We start from the raw sequence: 21,637 nt of genomic DNA, 5'->3' as shown, positions 1-21,637 counted from the left end.
AACAACGGAAAGAGATATGGGATAAAAAACACTCAATCGCATCCATGCATTTAAGGTATGAGCCAACGCAATCACACATAAAAGACTTGGCAGCGCTCTGTGTTTTTGCTTTCTTTGTGTCTCTGAGCATATATCTATGAGATGGCTCCGTGAATGGAACAAAATCGGCCCGCCGCGTCGGTTATCACTCAGCGGCCGCACGAAGCTGCGCACCGCCGCGCGATGTTCCTCAAAAACCGCCGCTGCTCCGAAACCAAAAAAACTAGGTACAAGTTTGTTGCGTCAAACCACCCGCGATGAACACCCCAGAGGATACTGAAAATTTGGGTGCGATTTCACAATGTGCCGGAAAGGCATCCTGAAAAAGCTTAAGGGATCACATCGACCCCTCCCTCCTCGTATCAGGACGGGGTTATGTCGTGCTCGAAGCTAGCAGTTTTCTTTAGAGTGCTACATTTTTTGTACCGTCTAAATCTGTTATGCTCAATTATGCAAAGTTGGGTTGTTCCGCCCTGAAGTTCATGTTTATAGTGCGCGACCACCGATCACACCGCCCCGAGCGGGACCCTGAAGCCCCATACCACGCCGGCGATGGTGTCGCAGGTGGCGACATTGTTCACCGGGAAGTCGACACCTCGCCCAATGCGAGTGGGGGCTGGGGCTGGGTTTGGTTTCACAGACCGGAAAGCGTTGTCACTGAGCCACGCAAGGCCCCCATGTTAATGTGTGCCGATCGCGCTCTGCCTTTTGGGCGGTGTCCCGAACAAGATGTGTGGGCATCGTTTCGCAACGACGCCAACGTCACGCGTGGTGAGAGCTGGCCATCCATCTTTTGATGGTTTTTGGCAAACCGGTCATTATTACATGATGGGTAAGATTGATTCAGGACGGGCATGAGAAGCCAAGATACGGGTAGACTGCGCTTCGGTTTCACTGCAGGGATTGTTGAGATGACCTGTCTAACACCTCGGCCTTCGGATAGCATTTCAGCCCCGTTGTCATGATGACCGCTCCCCCATCGTAAAACTCGTTGATAATTGAGATCGTACCCAACGGTCTAGCCGACGCCTCCTACCGTGGCTAAGGGAGCGAAATAAACAGATCATTGGGAACCATACGCATTGGACGTGAGTTGACAGCAGCCCTGAGGTTGCCACACAATGTCCGGGAGTAAAACTGCACGGCAGCGGCTCGTAAGGCACGCCAACTGGCCGTTGCCCACAGAGCCGGGCGACGTTCGGCACCAGTGAGCAGGCCGGAACAGACTGGGTGGTGGAGACGAGGTGCTGCCGGGCGCGGCCGGGCGCCCGTTGCTCCGCACCACCGCCGGCCAGCGGCGCGAGCCACGGTCACACACGGCGCGCCGGCCCGGGCTGGCGCGGGTTCACGGTCGCGGCCTTCGGTGCCGCCATTAAGGCACCCACAATAACAATACCTGCGAATTTGCAGTTGAATTACGCATCGGACGGTGGGAGGCGGACGGGGGAGCGCCAGAAGACTGGCAGCCTCGGGTGTCGGCCTCGACACACGCGACCGACGCCGCACAGCCGTCCGGCGCGGTGTCGGAGTCGACGGCGGTCGGCGCGGCGTTGGGCCGGCGGCGCCCCCGCCGACCCGGGCCGCTGCGGCCGCCACGGGGGTCCCGCGCGGGGGGGGGGCAAGGGTCGCCAGTCAGGGCCAGGCCACCGCCGCATTCTTTGAGCGGCGCCGCAAACCGAGCACAAGAACAATTGGCGTCGTTCGATCACGTCAACTGGGCGGCGCACAGCCGACTGGGCCCGCCAACCGACGCGGGGGGGGGGGGGGGGGGGGAGGGCGCCGCCACCAGCCGCGCCCATCTTCCTCGCATGCTGTAATTGTCGTCCCGCACCCGACATGCCCGCACGCAGCCCGGCAGACACGTGGGAGTCGGCCGCGGCGCTGGCCGCGGCGGATCCGCGCGCTGAGGGCGAGGCTGCAGCGGCCGGGCTGCCCGCCCGCCGCCAGTCCGCCAGCCGCCTGCTTGGTATGGGCACGGCAGGCCCGCGGGCCGGCCAATCCGGCCAGCGATGTCGCACCGCTGCGCGGCGTGGCTGCTCGGGGCGCGGCCGGGACGAGGCGCGGCGCAGGAGCGGGGGGCGGCCGCGGTGAGCCGGCCTCTCCCGCCCCCCGCGCGCGCGCCGGGGGTCACGAACACGGCGCTGCGGCTGCTGGGAGCACAGAAACGCTGCGGTTTTGGTCGCGTGCTCCTTCAGCATGCCATTCTGGAGTCAGCGTGACGCACGGGTAAGGCCAGCTTCAGTACGTGTGATGCAATGGCACGGCCACATCTCGGTCGGTGAGGCGCATCGGCGCACTGGTGACGTCTGATCCGATGCCCCGTACACGGTCGCCTCACTGGGGTGGTTGCGGGGGAGAGGACACCGAATGCACATCCCCACTGGAGGCGCGCGCACCCCCCCCCCCCCCGATCTGGAAACATTAGCGACCTTAGAGGCCCCTGGCTCCTTCGCCACCCCAACAACGGCGCCTATAGAGGGGCTATCGGCACGAACCCGAACGGGGCCACGATATTTTATTGACATGAACACTAAAAGATGCCCCAAACCTTAGGAAGGTGGGGGAACGGGCACCCCCGACGACTGAAAGGGCGCTGGAGCCGTCTGAAAATATGTTACGGATGGACGCCGGAAGTACAAAGGGACATCCCGAGCCCCGAGGCCAGAGAAGATGTTTGGGTCCGTGATGGACAAGGCAGCGGAGACAGCTGGTCCTTCGTCCTTCGGGTCGGGTCCTTCGAATCGGTGCCGCTACTCCCCGCAGCGTGACAAGATCAGTGTACCACGAGTCGGCGGAGGCAATTACTTCGATGCTGCCCAGTACTTCAGGATAAATTGCTTCTTTCCCCGCTAGCCAGCATGCTCAGCCAGCTCCACGACCGCTTTGGGAAGCCGCAGCAGTAGTCCCTCAGGCTCTGAGAGTTCTTCCGGAGAGCGTGAAGAGCTGGTCGGCACTGGAACCGACCGGGGAGCGATGCGCACGGTTACGGGACCCCGTGCCGGTCGTACGGTCCAAGCTTCACATCTGGCTGTTAAGTTGGAACGAAAAGAAGGAGCTGCCAAGACTTTTGATACAGCAACCAGGTAAGCGCCTGGAACTCCTGCTGCTCAACATTTACATCTCGTCCGGGGCACTCGTCCCGCTGTTGGTCTTCAGAGGGCACTCGTTGCGCTGTTGGTCTCAGAGGGCACTCTTCGCGCTGTTGGTCTTCAGAGGGCACCCTTCGCGCTGTTGGTCTTCAGAGGGCACTCGTCGCGCTGTTGGTCTTCAGAGGGCACTCTTCGCGCTGTTGGTCTTCAGAGGGCACTCGTCGCGCTGTTGGTCTTCAGAGGGCACTCGTCGCGCTGTTGGTCTTCAGAGGGCACTCGTCGCGCTGTTGGTCTTCAGAGGGCGCTCGTCGCGCTGTTGGTCTTCAGAGGGCACTCTTCGCGCTGTTGGTCTTCAGAGGGCACTCGCGCTGTTGGTCTTCAGAGGGCACTCGTCGCGCTGTGGTCTTCAGAGGGCACTCGTCGCGCTGTTGGTCTTCAGAGGGCACTCTTCGCGCTGTTGGTCTTCAGAGGGCACTCTTCGCGCTGTTGGTCTTCAGAGGGCACTCTTCGCGCTGTTGGTCTTCAGAGGGCACTCGTCGCGCTGTTGGTCTTCAGAGGGCACTCGTCGCGCTGTTGGTCTTCAGAGGGCACTCGTCGCGCTGTTGGTCTTCAGAGGGCACTTTCGCGCTGTTGGTCTTCAGAGGGCACTCGTCGCGCTGTTGGTCTTCAGAGGGCACTTCGCGCTGTTGGTCTTCAGAGGGCACTCGTCGCGCTGCGCTGTTGTGGTCTTCAGAGGGCACTCGTCGCGCTGTTGGTCCTTCAGAGGGCACTCGTCGCGCTGTTGGTCTTCAGAGGGCACTCGTCGCGCTGTTGGTCTTCAGAGGGCACCTTCGCGTTGTTGTCTTCAGAGGGCACTCTTCCGCGCTGTTGGTCTTCAGAGGGCACTCGTCGCGCTTGTTTGGTCTTCAGAGGGCACTCGTCCCGCTGTTGGTCTTCAGAGGGCACTCGTCGCGCTGTTGGTCTTCAGAGGGCACTCGTCCCGCTGTTGGTCTTCAGAGGGCACTCGTCGCGCTGTTGGTCTTAAGAGGGCGGTCGCTTGTCAAGGTGCGCGTAGCTTGGGAGTTTTTCTATAGTGCCAATTTTTGACTTAAATACCCCCCCCCCCCCGACCAAAATTACTGGATATACCCCTACGCCTCCAAAAGTGTGATGAGCAGCCGCTCTCACCCTCTCACCTTCCAGTCAGTGAGTCGCACTGGCACATTCACTTCTTGCCAGTGTACAGTGCTGGCGCGTTTGTGTGGTCGCTCCACGGTTGATGAGGCCCACCGGAACGGTCCCTTTCAGTCAGCGCCACTCGCTTGTCACTCGCCGCTTCGGCACCACTCCGGCCTTTTCATTCAGTGTATGGCACCGCTATTTCCTCTTCATCAGTGCAACACTTTATTACTACGCCTTCCATCTTTGTGACGTACTGGCGTCATTTCCAACATCCGCAGTGAAGCACTGAGACAGTACCCTCATCCCGCTGCCGACGGCGACGCACTGCCGTGGTCAAGGTGACGCGCTGACAGCATCTTGACGCGAGCGCCACGACGCCCCACGCTCGCCCCGCGTCGTGTTGTGGCCGCGCCCGTCAGCCATTGTTTGCCGCCTCCGTCACGGCACCGGCCCGTCTCGCCGCATCGCACTATCGGCTGTCAGCGCGCCAGTGAAAGGTTCCGCCGTTGATCGGTCGTCGGTCACCGCTGAAGAAACGACCAACTCGAGCACGACCGCCGCCGGCTCCGTCCGTGAGACAAAACACCCGCCACTCCAGCCAAGGTCGGAGCAGTGAGCGATCGAGGAGCGCGAGGCGCCGCACGCGCTCAACCTCAAAATATGGATGTTTCGAAAATTAGTTACCCGCTCAGGACAAAAAGCTTGAAGTGCGCTTCAAAATCATAAAGCCATACATTTCCCGATGTACTGCATGTTTCGCACTTTTGTGATGATCAGTGTCTCGCACTCAAACATGTTTTGTCTCCCACTGGGTTAGTACCCAATCGCTGGGATACCAGTGGCATGCGCCAAGTACATCCTCTGCAAAGGGAACATACCAAACGGTCACAGCTGGAGGAAACGTAGTGCTTGGTAAATCGGCTCTAAATCGCCTTACCCCATCATCAGTGCATTATTTCATCGTCCAGCGACCATACGTATGATTTCATGGTCTAGGTAGCTGAAGGACCGCATTTATCACACATAATGCCAAGCTCGGTGTCACTGAGCAACCCCCGCATTTTGTTATACTCAGTCGTTTGCTCACAAAATCATTCACGCGCATCTCTATCAGCGATTACGGCTCCGAATATCATCACTGCCTGGCCTTCAGAAACGTGTGCTGAGTAGAATTAAGAACAGTAACCCCTGAATGCTTTCACTCTGAGATAAATTACAAGTCACATTTTGAGGCCCAGCTTGCGTTCAAATCCGCAACTTCAATTAAAAGTGCATGGAGCAGCCGTTTGCAAGCGCTAATGGAACCGACACACATCAGCATATTTACAACTATTACTCACTATTTATAAGAGTAACAGACAGCTTTGAAATCCTACAGCCGCCTCGCTCTAACAGCTTGACCCTCTGCAACGTGTGCACCCCAAATGTGCCCTATATCAGCATCAATGACATTTCCTCATGCAGACAATAATCAATCAACGATGAAAGCATATCTCAACAAGCACCCATAGCAACCAATGCCTGGAACCGAATGCTGCCTGTCATGGTTCTTTGAGTGACGCCGAATATAGTAATATGCTGACAATATTCACATTTCAATATACAAGCATCACGGCAACAAGTCTCCACATCTTAGGGATAAGAAACTGAGAAGAAATCAGTGAACATCCTGCACGTCTTTTGGTCAGTTTATGATCTTCTAGCTTTCAGAGAGGATAGGGTAGGTTGGCCGCGAAAGGACTTTTCGAATACCCGGTTGACTTTTGTATTACATTTCGAGACTAGCAAGACGCTGGGTGATTAGTAAGGGCGGTTGGAGAGCACTTCAGCAGCGGCCGGTCCCATCCGCTGGCCTGTCTGACCACGGGTTATGAGGTCAAGCCCAGCTCCGCAGCCGCTGCATGCAGCCTCTCTCCTTTCTGCGCCCTGTCCCCGGTCCCACAGAACCAGCGCTGCCGGGCAGCCAGGCTGGTGCCGCGCGGTCACTGACCTGTCGGGCGGCGGTGATGATGCTCGGGCTGTCTGGCTTGTCCGGCTTACCGATGATCACGCAGATCACCTCACGCCCGTGTTTCTCGGCGTACTTTTGCCGTATCGTGTTGAGACAGCTCTCAAATCCTGCGGCAGCCGAAAGCACCGGTCTCGTAACAACCAACGAGCTTGGTGACGAGCGTGGCGCCTTCGGGCATCGCACACTCAGCCGTGCAGCGCGCTCTGGCTGACCTATGGTCGGACGTGTGTTGTTCTCCACGTGCCGTCATCAACTGGTCATACAGCTGCGACATCACACATGGGTGTTCCAATCCAGCCGTCCGCAGGCCAAACCACGGCTGTCATGGCGGGGCAAATAAATTACGGTCCGTGTCAGCCAGCCTGACATCGATGTGACAACCAAATGTCAGCCATCGGCGCGAACCACACGGCCCAGGCCAGCTTCGGCAGCTTCGCATCGCTGCTCCGCCAGGCGGGCCCACCTTTCTGCCGACCTTGCAGCCCGTCCGAACCACGTGAGAACAGGAAATGCAAGCGGCCACCTTGAATGAAGCACAGGATCGCCGCCTCCAGACAACCCCCCTCGTCCCCCTCCCCTGCCTGTATGTTGACACAGCTGCGCTGGGGCGCCTCCGAGGCAGTGTCTGCCCCTCCCCACGTACGATGCAGACGGGGAAAGTCATGCGAATACACTGCTGTGCCATCGTTAGGAAGAAACCCATCACCGTCACCGCAAACATAGCCAGATAATTTAGTCATGCGGCGACGGTGATGATTGGTGGATTTCAACCAAACAAACACAGCGCAGTGCCCACCAGAGGTGACCACAGCTACCAAGGCAAGAGACTGGCATCCACAGACGACAGTCATGTTGTCACCAAAACCCACCAGCGCCGCTGGAGCCACCATCGGCGCACAACATCCATCTGTGCCAACATGCTCTGCAAAGGTGCCGTCACCGCTGGACCACTCACCGACTTTGTACGCTGAGAAGATGTTCTCAGGCTCGAAGCAGTCAGCCAGGCCGAAGACCACCGTCTTGGCGAAGGTGGTCATCAACATGTTCCGCGTCACCATCACGTTGGTGCACTGCTTCCTGCAGTAGAGCGACGGCCAGCGTCAGAACCAGGAAGAATGGCTGGCAGCTTTAACGAGGATTATGAGAGTGCCAGGGGCGTCTTATCAAGGTTGCTCTGCAAGATGATCTTTTTGTGATATGTCTTGCTGAACGGTAAACCGAATTGCAATAACGGTTACGCAAGCATTCGGTGAACCAGTGTCGTGCAGGCTGAAAAAAACATTAAGACCCGTGTGCACAACTAAAGCCGTATTATGTACACTTAACATTCCCGCAGTGACAGGGTGCGCTGTCCTCCAGAGCCTCTAACTGCCCCTCGCACGCCGGGAGTCCTGTGCTTGGCGTTTTGTCCTACTGTGTCATAATAAAGGACCCCCATTCAGTCACGTTTAGACCAGGTGAATCAGAACACCAGCGCGGGTACCTCATGTACATACAGGTACTGGTTGGCCGAGTGCGCCTGTATCTGATGTACAGGCACTGGGCATTTGCACCAGTACCTGTACCACCAGAACCAGTACCCGCTGTTCATAGTTAAGCCAAGCTACAGTGACCAGTCACACGGTGATTAGGTGACCAGCACTCGACGGGGTCTTAAACCCAGTACAGTTAAGTACGATCGATTACGTCTAAAGGTGCCATGAGATAGTCAAGGCCGATACTGATCCAGGCTTGACTGGATGTTCACGTCTGGCCGTCAATCTCGCTGCGATTGTCAGATGGTTCACTTGGCAGATGGCAGACTGCTGCATGCCATTTCACATGGCATGCAGCTCATAAAACCTACTACTGCCGTCACTTAGCGGACAGCTCGCCAACGCCGCTCAAATAAATCGCGAGCCCATGGCGTCCACCGGCCTCATTCAGGGTGGCACCCCAATGACGCAGGGAGCCGCCGCCGTGGTGCGGGGGGATGAGGGGGACCGCGCCGTGCGTGCGGGGATGAGAGTGGTGTCATTGAGCAGGAGCCGCCGCTGTGGTGCGGGGATGAGATGCGGTACCAGTGATGCAGGGAGCCGCTGCCGTGGTGCGGGGATGAGAGCGGTACCAGTGACGCAGGAGCCGCTGACGTATGCGGGAAGAGAGCAGTGTCAATGACGCAGGGAGCCGCCGCCGTGGTGCGGGATAGAGCGGTGTCAGTGATGCAGGGGAGCGCTGCCGTGGTGCGGGAATGAGAGCGGTGTCAATGATGCAGGGAGCCACCGCCGTGTGCGGGGATGAGAGCGGTGTCAATGACGCAGGGAGCCGCCGCCGTGGTGGCGGGATGAGAGCGGTGTCAGTGACGCAGGGAGTCGCCGCCGTGGTGCTGGGAATGAGAGCGGTGTCATGATGCAGGGATCCGCCGCCGTGGTGCGGGGATGAGAGCGGCGTCAGCGATCGGCCGTCACATGTCAACACGGCGCCGGCGGGCACACAGCTCCGCTGACGCAACCGCGGCGACCCCGGTGGCGGATGTTCCTGATTACGACGGTGCAGGCCGGCCCTGCGGCTGACTGGCCTGCTGGTCCGCTCCATCCCGCCGCCGGCTCACCGGTCGGGCGGCATATCTGCGCCACGGGTCCGCTCTGTTCAGAAGCGGCATTCCCAGTCTATCAACCGCATTTGAGACGCTATTAGGCTTGGTATAAGGAGTGTGGGGCTACAGACTAAGGCGACTTTACGGGCAACGCGTTAAGGCTGGCTGCAAGTTCGCGTGAACTGCTCTGGGCACGCTTGATGCAACTGTTTTGCTAACCGCACCCAATATACCATGATGATGCAACACTACAAGCAATCAACCACTGAACGTCTAATGCTGAATTCGAATCCCTGATTACGACAAAACAGTAAGCTAACTTATCCTTCTAGTGGAAAGTTTGCAGGAGTTGCGTTTTCCTTGCAGGAGCCTGCTGAACAGTCTGTTGCAAAAAATATTCCGGTATTTTAACAATGATCCCCCTGTGTGGGAAAGACTTGCGCTCGCGGCACAAAATCCTTCTCCTTTCAAAGCAAGATATCAGGCTCCCGTAGTGAAAGGGGTTTGGAAGTTTTCTACCAATGTTTTAGAAGCCCGCAGCAACCTTTGATGCAGTGACATTGAACGGCCTACGCTCAGCCTGGCACCGAAGGGCAAAAGAGCCTCGGCCTGATATGGCTCGAAAGTGTGCATCGTACGTACGCTTATTCGGTCATAGCAAAAAGTGCATTGCGGAAGACATGCCACAACGGCGAGAAGGGCCTGGCATGGCATGTACACATGACGCGCGGAACAGCCATCGGCTCTCCGACGTGTCACAGCGGCCCGTCAAGGCAACCGCCCGATTCCCACAGCATTTTGTCTGTCAGGCGTATTTAACGTGCCACCGCATCGTGACCATGAATATTCACAACGTGCCACATCCGGCGCCCAGCCGCGGGAGCACCAGTGCGCCGGACCATGAGCCGATGCAGCACTGCGTGTGATCCCAGCGCGGCCTGCTCCCAGGGCGATGAGCGGGGCTGGCTTCAGAAGCACGCCGCGCTGATCCCCGGCCAAGGTCCAGGCGCCCGGTGACGTCACCCGGGCCGCGACAGGACGTGCCGGAAGTGACGCGCGCGGCTCGAGTACCGCTCAGCCGACGTGGGCGGACCGGACGGCATCTCACGAGAGAACGCTGACGGCACGCCTGGGCTCGAGGAGCCGCGGGTGGACCGGACGGCATCTCACGAGAGGACGCTGACGGCACGCCTGGGCTCGAGGAGCCGCGGGCGGACCGGACGGCATCTCACGAGGGAACGCTGGCGGCACGCCTGGGCTCGAGGAGCCGCGGGTGGACCGGACGGCATCTCACGAGAGGACGCTGACGGCACGCCTGGGCTCGAGGAGCCGCGGGTGGACCGGACGGCATCTCACGAGAGGACGCTGACGGCACGCCTGGGCTCGAGGGGCCGCGGGTGGGCCGGACGGCATCTCACGAGAGAACGTTGACGGCACGCCTGGGCTCGAGGAGCCGCGGGCGGACCGGACGGCATCTCACGAGAGGACGCCTGACGGCACGCCTGGGCTCGCGGGGCCGCGGACGGGCCGGACGGCGCCTCATGAGAGGATGTTGACGGCACGCCTGGGTTCGCGGGGCCGCGGGCGGACCGGGCGGTATCTCACGAGGGAAATAAATAGAATTCCAAACACGTTGAGCATCACAACGGCTGGCACAGCGCCTCATTAGCAAGCTGATCATAGAACGCCCGTACAACGTATGCTTCTCTACACCGATCTTGGGTGATGCGTTATGTCGAAGACCAATATATTTTTTTAATTCATCCGACAGCCCGGTACGGCGTTATCACAGCCATGCGTCCCAATCTGTTACAGAAGAGCAACTTATAAAGCCAGTCGAACATTAATTTGATGGCAAGGTTAAACACTTCGAGGTTCACATGCATGCCTGTCGTTACAGAAGCATTGCTGGGTAGCTCCTCAAAATGCAGATCCATCGTCCACGAATCCCACCATAGTGCCTGCCAGCTAGAGCCGATCTCCTCTCAGCTATCTATCATCATTGGCGAGAACAATGTCTAGTAAAAAGTTTGTGCGGCAACAAGAGGAGGCGAACCGGAAGATGCAGATGGGTAGCCTTCTTGCTCGTTTTTGGACAGCTAAGTGCTAAGCCCGAGTGTTGCGGAGCAGAGGCTAACGCGCTGAATGTACCTGTCCTCGAAAAACTTCCCGGACCTCTTCCGAGTGGGCTCCCGGCAAGATCAAATCGAACTAACCTCTCTTGGATGAGTTTCAGGCAGGAGCACGCTTGTGTGAGCCAGCCGTTGGTCTCCATCTCCAGGTCCTGCCGCGTCTTGGTCCACGTGTGCTCGAACGATGGGTGCCGACCGTGCAAATGCGCCCGAAACAGCTCTGCCGACACGAGTGACGGTCAACATCCCCAGAGCAGCTTTGCCGACACGAGTGACGGTCAACACCCCCAGGACAGCTTTGCCGACACGAGTGACGGTCAACACCCCCAGAGCAGCTTTGCCGACACGAGTGACGGTAACACACCCCCAGAACAGCCCTGCCGACACGAGTGACGGTCAAACCCCCAGAGCAGCTCTTGCCGACACGATGACGAAACAACCCCCAGAGCAGCCCTGCCGACACGAGTGACGGTCAACACCCCCAGGACAGCCCTGCCGGCAGGGGTGACGACCAACATCCCCAGCAACACTGCCGACACGAGTGACGGTCAACACCCCCCAGAACAGCCCTGCCGACAGGGTGACGACCAACATCCCCGGAGCAACCCTGCCGACACGAGTGACGGTCAACACCCCCAGAACAGCCCTGCCGACACGAGTGACGGTCAACACCCCCAGAGCAGCCCTGCCGACACGAGTGACGGTAACACCCCCAGACAGCCCTGCCGGCAGGGACGACAACACCCCGAGCACCCTGCCGACACGAGTGACGGTAACACCCCCAGAACAGCCCTGCCGACAGGGGTGACGACACACTCCCCGGAGCAACCCTGCCGACACGAGTGACGGTCAACACCCCCAGAACAGCCCTGCCGACACGAGTGACGGTAAAACACCCCCAGAACAGCCCTGCCGGCAGGGGTGACGGTAAACACCCCCAGAACAGCCCTGCCGACAGGGGTGACGACCAGCGCCAAACGGCAGTCCCTGGCCATGGTATTGTCACCACATACTTTGCAGTCTCGAGTCCTGGCCTCACATAGAGTTGCGACAGATAAAGTCACAGTCACCAGTGTTATGATGTAATATGATATAAGGAAATCGAAAATGGAAGGTAGAAACCACCAGATGCACGAAAATAACCACTTTAATTTCAACCTGAATATTATAATGCAGAAGTCCCCCTGCATTAAATGGCCAGAGGTACAACGCAAAAAGGTTTGACTAGCAGCGTCAAAAGACTTGGCTACACGCAAGAGATAAAATGGCGATAAAATGCGGAGGCGTGCACAGATTTGGCGACCAATTTACTGAGCACAACTAAAAACGCACTCCATACGGCATCCGAGTGCTTCAAGGGACTAAAAACGACACCGTTGCAGTGCCACCAATATGAGCACAAGATATGTACGTTTGAGTTGCCAAACTGAAACCAATACGAAGCTCTGTCAGCAGTTGCGAAACAATCATCCGGAATCCGTGCCTGTGTAGAGCTGAGTTGCTACGCGTTCGTGACTGGCGGACTCGGCGAGGCCTGTGACAGCCGCACACGGTGCGGTCAGGAGAAGGGACGTGTCAGATCGCACCAGCGTGGCAATGACCCAGCGTAAAATCCCAGCGCTCCTGGCGTACGGGCCGGCATACCTGGCCAGGGCTCGGAACACCTAGCAATGTGCCAATCCCAGCCTCTGGCGTAGGGCTGGCATACCTGGCCAGGGGTCGGGACATCTTAGCATGCATCATTACTTTGTCTCCGCGCTGCCAACCCCTGCGGCAGCATCGCATTGAACGGTGGTGCCCGGACGTTGCTTCGTTTACACGCCGCCCCCAGCCTCAAAGTCCTCTCGTCCAGGATCTCAGCGCCAACATTTGTCTCGTTGTGATGTCACGGAGGACGTCACAAATTAGCGGTAACTGGTACCAAAAACACCATTAGGGTCGAGGCTTAAAAAGAATACACAATGGGATACTGCCTCGAAAACTGGCTTTGCTGACAACGTGACCGCATGAATCAATGTGTTCACTGATAAAACGCCCCCTCCCAGCAGCCGGAGCGTCGCGGCGGAGGAGGCTGGTGAGCCAACATCGGTCAGAACTACGCCAATCAGAGGCGACTGGAAGCTCCGGGCGGCCCTGATCAGCATGCCAGGGAGCCTTCGTTGCCCACGCAATAGCCTGTAAGCCTCGCGTTTGGGCCCCCGCACCAGCCCGAAGGCCGCGCGTGCCACCTCATGACACCGCGTCTGACCGTCGTCATAACCGCGACGTCTTAATTCTGCTGCCGCGACTGCACACGGCCCCCGCCGGCGCGCGGTGCGCCAGTTGTTATACGGGAGCGTTCTGCCAGCGCACACACTGATCGGCGGCATTCACAGCCGAAGGACCTGCTCCCGTGTCCAGGGCCCAGAGCAGTACACGGGCAGCCGCAGGACGGCTGCTGGCGCGCGGTCCTGCGCCCCACGCGGGTCAGAGCGAGCCCACGCCCGTGCCCTTGACACATTTGCGATGACACCGGCCCGATGGCGGCGGCTGACGCCAGCGCGAAAGGTGAGGATCGCCATTGCGCCGTTACCACGCCCGCGACTTTTACGGCACGTCAAGGTTTAGCGCTGGCTGTGAAGCCCTCGTCGATGCAGGGGTAGCGTGGAAGCTGTGGTGCTACGGCCCGCTTGGAGGCGGGGTGCTCTGGTGGCCCCCGTTGGAGAGCTGGGAGGAGATCCCAAGGCTGACTGACCTCCAGCGACGCCATGACCGACGCAAAAACTGGGCCGCATCCACGCCGCGCATTGGTAAGAGACTGCTTCAAAGTCCGCTCCAGAAGCCTGTCATACACCTTCACAGCTCTCTGTGGTTAACGGCTAGGACTCGAAGACGAGAATGGTGCCTCGCCGCTTCCCCCGAAGACGGACATGGTGACTCGCCGCTCCCCTGAAGACGAGGATGGTGGCTCGCCGCTCCCCTGAAGACAAGGATATTGCCTCGCCGCCTCCCCCGAAGCCGGGGTGGTGCCTCGCCGCTTCCCCTGAAGACGGGGATGGTGCCTCGCCGCCTTCCTCGATACGGTGATGGTGCCTCGCAACTCCCACGAGGACGACGATAGTGCCTCGCCGCTCCCCTGAAGACGAGGATGGTGCCCCGCCGCTCCCCCGAAGATGACGATGGTGCCTCGCCGCTTCGCCTGAAGACGACGATGGTGCCTCGCCGCGGCTAAAAACTCTTCAGCACTTTAGTATCCCAGAATCGCTGGGCATTTCCCGAAATAGGAAACGGTGAGAAAAGCTGCCCAGCTTTCACGTACAGCTGGAAGAGACGGTCCATCCTGAGTCAGCGGTCGTGTCGACTCCCAGCCGCACGTTTGCGTCTTAACAATAGGGCCTCTGTGAAGGACAGCATTGCATTCGATCACGGACAACAGAAGCTAAGCCACCCTCAGAGTCCGAGACAATCCTGCATTGTGAGCACGAGGTCACTGGCAGCTCAGCCATCCGAGCCAAGCGCAGAAGAAGACAGGACCAGCCTGTGACACTGGCGGCGCGTGCATGGAAGCTTTGGTTTGTGACAACCCCAGGTGCAACGGCCTTCCCGCTGCTTGCATCACCGGCGTCTTAGAAGGGGGAGGGGGGCTCACCGTCACCAGAGGAAGCGCGTGTTGCCCGAGCGGCCTCAGGAGATCGGCGGACCGACCACGACCAGCCCGGACCAGTTCTCTCGGGACCGGGTCTGACTCGCCAGCGCCGGCCCCTGACCGGCGTGCCACACGGTCGGCGTATGTACCTCGCGCAGATCGGCGCCGTAGTCATGAATGGGACGCGCCTAGCTGCGCCCCGGCGGCGTAACGCCCGTGTAATCGGATGGCGTCGGCGGAGATCAGTGCGATTCGCGCATTGCGGACGGGACGATGGAGGGCGCTTGGCATGATCCAACAATGGAGGGCGCTTGGCACGGTCCGGCTGCGTCCCGGATCATGCTGGCGTACCTTGCAGTGATATGGATCGGTCGCCAGCCGCCGCCGGCCGTGGCAGATGCCCCGGTCGAGCCCCCACTGGCGCCGGCCGGACTCGGTTCAGGGTGACGTGGGGTCGCCGCGGAGCAGGCGTTATGGACGCTGCCCGTGGGGCCCTGATCGGGGGGGTCGCCGCGGAGCAGGCGTTATGGACGCTGCCCGTGGGGCCCTGACCGGGGGATTGGCGGGCCCTGACCGGTGGGCTCTGACCGGCGGACCGGCGGGCTCTGACCGGCGGACCTGCGGACCATGACCGGCGGACCGGCGGACCGGCGGGCTCTGACCGCGCGGACCAGCGGGCTCTGACCGGCGGGCCCTGACCGGGGGACCGGACGTGGTCCACTCCGGCCGCTGGCAGGAACAGACCGGATCAGAGCAACCGGTTACGGCATGACGAATTCGAACGACCAAGAACAGCTGATTCGCAGTCCATGGCATGTCGGCTCCACCACAAATCTGTCGTAGCTTGAAGTTCGCCTTGTGTTTTTTTTCCTTAAACTGGGCTAGTTCAAGCAACAAAGAATTAAAGTGGTGAAGCTTGAATGGTAGTGGCATGTTCTGCTCGGCTCATCCGTACGAAATAGCGTTTTAAAATTCGGGCTGATGCCACCGCGTACTTTCTGCTAAATCAGCTGACGCAACGCTGTCCATCTCTCAGACGCCAGCAATGGACAGGTCATTTATGGCACCAACGTGAAAAATAAGTATTTTTACCGACACGTTACCAAGTTATTCTGTTCAAATGTTTAAGATTTGGTCCGAACATCTCCACTGGTCGGCTTTCTCGGATGAACAACGATGCCGAGCGGTGCCTGTTGCAAGAGTCCAGAGGCCACCATCCGGTCACGAAATCCCAGGTCATCGGCAGAATTTTGCGGTGAAAGCTTAACATGACACAATGCTCAGTACAGTCAATCCTGCCCTGTGACGTCACCTGACCTTAAGCGCGGCTACTGTCACCGGCCGCAGGCCCACCCCCCGCAAACACAGAGAGCCTAGAGCTACTCGAGCCCATCTCGCCAGGGGTGGGTGAATCGGAAGACAAAATATCAAACCCACCTGAGCTACCTCGATGGAAGAAATACCTGGACAAACGTGGTAGCATCAAAGGCTGCCGGGACCGACCGAGCTGAGCGGGCAAAGCTACCTCGACAGAAGGATATACGACTGCTGTGCACGTAGAGCGTGGTTTCTTCTTAAATAGATGACGAAGTTACGTGATTCGTACCGTAGCACAGCGCAATAGCCTTGATTCAGTACTCATTTTCAATGACAACTGTTGAAAACTACACATCTGACACTAAGAACAACCCAGATAGCAGACTGCATGAGCCGTGGTGCAGCTGCAATGGTGCTAATAGACTAATTAATAGATGCGTAAAAACGCACGCCATTTTCGACAGGTGGCCTATATTATATTTTTACCCCAGCCGCATTGTCCCCCACAACAAGCAGCTCTGGCTAAACACGTGCCACACAGTTCGTCTATCTCTTCTACAACAACTGCAGGCGTCAAATGCGTTCCTTTCTTTCGCGGTGATAGGAAGCAATGAACGGCTGGAGCCGACCGGCGCGGGTGGGAGCGAGACCCAGGGTCACTCGCCGGTCATCGCCGCACGTGCAGCCTACCGGCAGGTGACCAGTCACCCAGTGCAGCCCATTGGCAGGTAACTATTCACCCAGTGCAGCCCATTGGCAGGCAACTAGTCACCCAGTGTAGCCCATTGGCAGGTAACTAGTTACCCAGTGCAGTCCATTGGCAGGTGACCAGTCACCCAGTGCAGCCCACTGGCAGGTAACCAGTCACCTAGTGCAGCCCATTGTCAGGTGATCAGTCACCCAGCGCAGCCCACTAGCAGGTAACCAGTCACCTAGTGCAGCCCATTGTCAGGTGGACACCTATTGTCAGGTGGCCAGTCACGCCGTGCAACGCTCCGCAGTTCACGAGGTGTCCAGGCAGGAGCCACGGTCCTGACCCGATCACCAATGGAAAGGGCAGAAGCACTCGATGCAGAGGCCATTGACCACCCAGGATATTGAGTGGCATCAGGCACCGTGATGGAACGCCTAAAACACTGAGTACCGGGTCCAGTAAATTTATGCACGGACGTCGAAAAGACTGACCGTAATTTTAGAGGGCGATGGGGAGATGAACTCCAAGTGGGAAAGCATTCATCAAAAGAGACCAGGCGAAGGACGCCATTGTGAGCATTGAAAAGCGATGTATTGCTTTCTCTGAAGGCAGACAAGACGAATAAACAAATACCGGTCCAGTCACGGTGATCAAAAAGACCGGGCCTCAACTTCAGCCAACCCTTGACCCCGGAACTCACGCCCGGGAGCACCTCTGATCCAGGCGGCGGAACCCCTGAGCCCGCACCACCACCGTCGGGCACCACGCCTGGCTTCGCACGCCTCCCTCCCCCCCCCACCCCCCCCCCCCCCCGATCACCCGTCCCGAGGCATTTTCCCACCCGATATGCAGCGGCCGCAGAGGCCCGGCACCTGGGAGCTGATACGGTCGCGCAGCCGGCTGCCCGCCGCCTGGCGGCCGGCCGGCGAACCAGCGCCCAAGGCTGGCCGAGTACGTGAGCCGCCTGCTGACGCGCTTGTGAGCGGTGCAGCTCCGGCAGATCAGCAGACCCGGGCCACAGATCGGCAGACGCGGACCACAGGCCCGGCCGCGGCCATAGATCAGCAGACCCGGGCCACAGACCCGGCCGCGGCTACAGATCGGCAGACCGGGACCGCAGGCCCTGTCCTCAGCCACAGATCGGCAGACCCGGACCACAGCCACAGATCGGCTGCACAGCTGTATGGACCTCGCTGGCGCTGGTCACATGCTGACCTGCTCAACCACGCACCATTTGTGTGGTTGAGTGGAATGTATTTGATTATATATTTTCGCCACATGTGGGTCCTTACTTCTGTATTGTTAAAATAATTACCCTGCATTCTTCAATAATCGAGAACAACTGAACCTAGCGAGCTAAGATCACGCCTCGCACGCGAAATCTTGCTGCATAGCCCTTGTGTTGACTTCTCACTATGGCTGACAACTGAAATTTTGGAGTCACGCGGAGCATTCAGACGGTCCCAGTTCCTTTCTGTGTGGGCTGCGGGTGAGGGTGCGGGTGCGGGTGCGAGTGCGTGCGTGCGTACAGGCGTGTTTGTGCGTATGCGTGCACGTGGTGCGTGCGTGCGTGCGCGTGTGTGTGCGTGCGTATGTGCGTACGTACGTGCGTGCGTGCGTGTAGAGAACTCAACGCTTTTTTGGCGGCGTTCGAACCGACAGCGACTTCACCAGGCTGTCTGAGACTTGAGCGATGAATACATCTCAATACTAGGGTCAGCGTAGTGCACTGGGGTCAGCGTAGTGCACTGGGGTCAGCGTAGTGCACTGGGATCGGTGTAGTGCACTGGGATCGGTGTAGTGCACTGGGGTCAGCGTAGTGCACTGAGATCGGTGTAGTGCACTGGGATCGGTGTAGTGCACTGGGATCAGCGTAGTGCACTGGGGTCAGCGTAGTGCACTGGGATCGGTGTAGTGGCACTGGGGTCAGCATAGCGTACCGAGGGGAGGGGGTGGTCACTCGGGCCGTCTGCGGAGAGTTGCGTGTCAGTCCGAACTTGTCTAATGGCCTCATGTGACACCGCTGCGCGTGACAAAGGCGCAGAGATGATGACGGCCAATAACAGAGTAGCCAAAGTGCATTTAATGCGTTGCTTATTTATCAAATGATCAAGCCTTTCACCAGATAAGTCCCTAGCATTGGTTTCCGATCAAATCCTGGAAAATCCTTCCTTCTGCCTAAACCATTCCTGTGATGGCCAGTCCTGAAAAATGTTAGAATAAAACCGCTAGCATAGCAGACTGGCATATTTACTTCCAAGACGTATTATCCACATGCCCAGCACATAAGTGTGGTCGCAAGAATTCCCGGTGCAGCGCATTCTCCAGCATTCCGCTGGAACAGACGGTACACGAAACCGAACAGCGAATCGAGACGACCACCGGCATGGCGCTGTCACATGTCGCCGCCCCGCCCACTTGCCGGGGCTCACCTGCCACGTTGTTCCTGTACATGTTGTAGAGCTCTTTGACCCGCCGGTGTCGGAAGGCGAGCTTGCGCGCGATATCCGCGCTGACGTTGTTCCTGGCCAAGCTATAGCCCAGGGGTGCCGTCGGCACGCCCAGCGTGCTGGCCAGCCCGTCCGCCAGGAAATTGTAGTTGCTGGAACACAAGGCAGTTAGGTCAGGCTCTAGTGTGGGGGCAGAGCGCTTGTGAGGGTTGTTTATAGGCCGTGCCATGTGCGGCAGTTCTCTGCTGGCCGTTTCATGTGCGACAAGTCTCTGTAAGCCGTGCAGTGTGCGGCAGGTCCGTGCTAGCCGTGTCGCGTGCGGCCGGTCTGGATGTTGCGACGCATGTGGGCCCGAGGTCTGTCCAGTCGTCACACCTTGCGACGCGCTCTCAGACAGCGGGAAACCCGACATCAGCACAAGTCTGGACGAACGATCAGCCGAGCACATGCATGCATCAGGCAAAGTCAGCCGGCAGCGGCCGGTTCGCACAGCCGCTCGATTCACCAGACACACCGGACGGCGCCAGATTTGAGCTGCATGAACGGGCCTGCAGTGCACATGTATAATGCAGGCTACAGCTGGAATGCCACTACAGTGCCCGGCAGAGCTCCATATCGGACGCCCGGGGCAGGTCAATCCGACCAACAGGCGCGCTATGAATGGCAGCCGCTGCAGCGCCCAAAGCCACCGTCTTCAGCTGCGACCATTGACTGGAGTGCGCATCGGCAGTCGATCCACGCCGACCGTGAGTGCCTCTCAAAACGGCGCCATCGCGCTGGACTTCAGCTGAGTCACCGCCGTGCCGCACAGCTGCACAGCACCCATGCTGTTGCCTACCGCGGGAGCTGCCGGGTACGGCTATCGTGATCATGACTCTGCTCGTGGCCTAAAACGGTCGGGCTGGTCGTTCGGCCAGCGGCGGGCAGATACCAGCACCGTCTGCTGAGTCAGCCACAGGGCTCACTTACGGAGCGTGCGCTACATGCTCTCCGACCAGCGAGACGTTCAGGTCAGCGCGACTGCTCGCTGCGCAGCACAGCTGCGTCAAACCATCCAGTTCTCGCAGGCGCGCCGCTACCATGGCTGCTCACTGGCTGCGAAGCAGCCGCGACCCATGTCGGCGGCGCTCAGGCGGCTTCAGAGCGCCACCGACCCAAGTGCAAAACATGTGCGTTACGTCCAGCAGGTTCTGCGCACAGGTGGCAGTGTGACAAGCTTTAATTTCAACGCGCATACGCCCTGAATCTGGGTGCCCCGAGTTCCACGAGCAGTCGTCATTCACCTCAGCTTATTGAGAGCCAAGGTTTCAAGGAGTTGGAGTGCTGTAAGAACAATATCCAGAAAAAACTGCTTAGATATTTTTCATTCAAGGAGATTAAATTGAAAATTCATCGCACTTTAGCCTAAGCTGTGTCCAGGTTCAGCGTATCGATGTCACTTAGGCGACGAGCGCAGAGAACAGATGTTTAAGAGCCCGGCTCGCCGGCTGGGGCGCCGCAGGAACCGCAGCGTCACGGCCGCACCAGACGACGCCGCGTGGCGACAGCGATTCGTTCAACTCGGTTGTGTTAGTCGATGTTCTCTTTAGACAGCGGAGGGCATGGTACGGGGTCAGTCGAGTTCAAAGGTGCAATGCCTGCAATAACTTGCAGAAGGTGACAGGATGCCTTCTCATCAGACTTGGGGGAATGCGACTGTGCATGGAGGAATGCCTGCATCTGAACAATGCGAAGGCGCGGCGGACAGAAACATCGCAACAGGCAGGCTATGGGCATACTGCAACAGGCGCTTAAACGCAAGCAAAATAGCCCACAACGCAACAGGAAACTCAACAGTTCCAGCTGAACGAAGTCACTGCGGACGAAGTATAGAGGTAACAAAATCAAGCCTGCTTACGCAGCAGCAGGAAGCCCACAGAGCTGGCATGGGCCAAAGTCGCAGCGAATGGAGCACTGCTGTGACCAGCGTGTCACAAACCATCCCCTGTTCTTTACTGGTGCAGCAGGAGGTCCAAAACGTATGCAACACTACCATTCAGCACTAGAGCAGCCGTGCGCCGTTGAGACGTGGGTTGGGTAGTCGGGAAAGGCCGCTATTGTCGCTAGCTGCTGGAAACGAATCAGATTACCAACTGACAGAAAACCGAAACTAAAAAAACATAGTCGCCTTCGTGGCGGCCTAGAGAATCATTCCATTGTTCAGGCAGACGCTTTTGTGATGTTACTCAAGGTTAAAAACTGCAAGATACTCATCACACGACAGTGGCGTCCAAAACGTACTCGGCCTGTGAGGGTAGGGTCTGTCACAGCCCTTGCCGGTCACAACCGACTCCACGCTACTGAGCAGTGATATCAACTGGATGCGTGTAGACGGAAAAAGACAGTGCGCAGCCATAACTTTCTTATGGGGGGGGGGGGGGGAGCTGGGTAAGAAGGCATCACGCTGATCTCTAACTTTGTCCGGAGCCTAACCTTTGGTTTTAAAGGGTGCCGTGCTCTCCGCCCATACTTCCCGTCGCTGTGCCCCTCAGAGAAGCCACAGGT

General features: G+C 58.5%; 1 protein-coding gene across 1 annotated transcript in view; it reads right to left on the bottom strand.

Annotated features, from left to right (window-relative positions):
* LOC119098002 (eyes absent homolog 4) overlaps positions 1-21,637 on the bottom strand; it is a 41,067-nt gene that overhangs the window by 4,137 nt on the left and 15,293 nt on the right. The window contains exons 7-10 of the mRNA XM_037220934.1: positions 19,076-19,245; positions 11,092-11,227; positions 7,256-7,377; positions 6,280-6,407 (exon numbers count right to left, since the gene is read on the bottom strand). Coding sequence (XP_037076829.1) covers positions 6,280-6,407; positions 7,256-7,377; positions 11,092-11,227; positions 19,076-19,245 — 556 coding nt within the window. The remainder of the gene's footprint in view (positions 1-6,279; positions 6,408-7,255; positions 7,378-11,091; positions 11,228-19,075; positions 19,246-21,637) is intronic.

Source organism: Pollicipes pollicipes, unplaced genomic scaffold (genome assembly GCF_011947565.3).
Source record: "Pollicipes pollicipes isolate AB1234 unplaced genomic scaffold, Ppol_2.1 Scaffold_4740;HRSCAF=5597_pilon_pilon_pilon, whole genome shotgun sequence".
Classification (NCBI taxonomy): Eukaryota; Metazoa; Arthropoda; class Thecostraca; order Pollicipedomorpha; family Pollicipedidae; genus Pollicipes; species Pollicipes pollicipes.
Note: the sequence above shows the minus strand (reverse complement) of the source record. Positions and strands in the feature narration are given on the sequence as shown.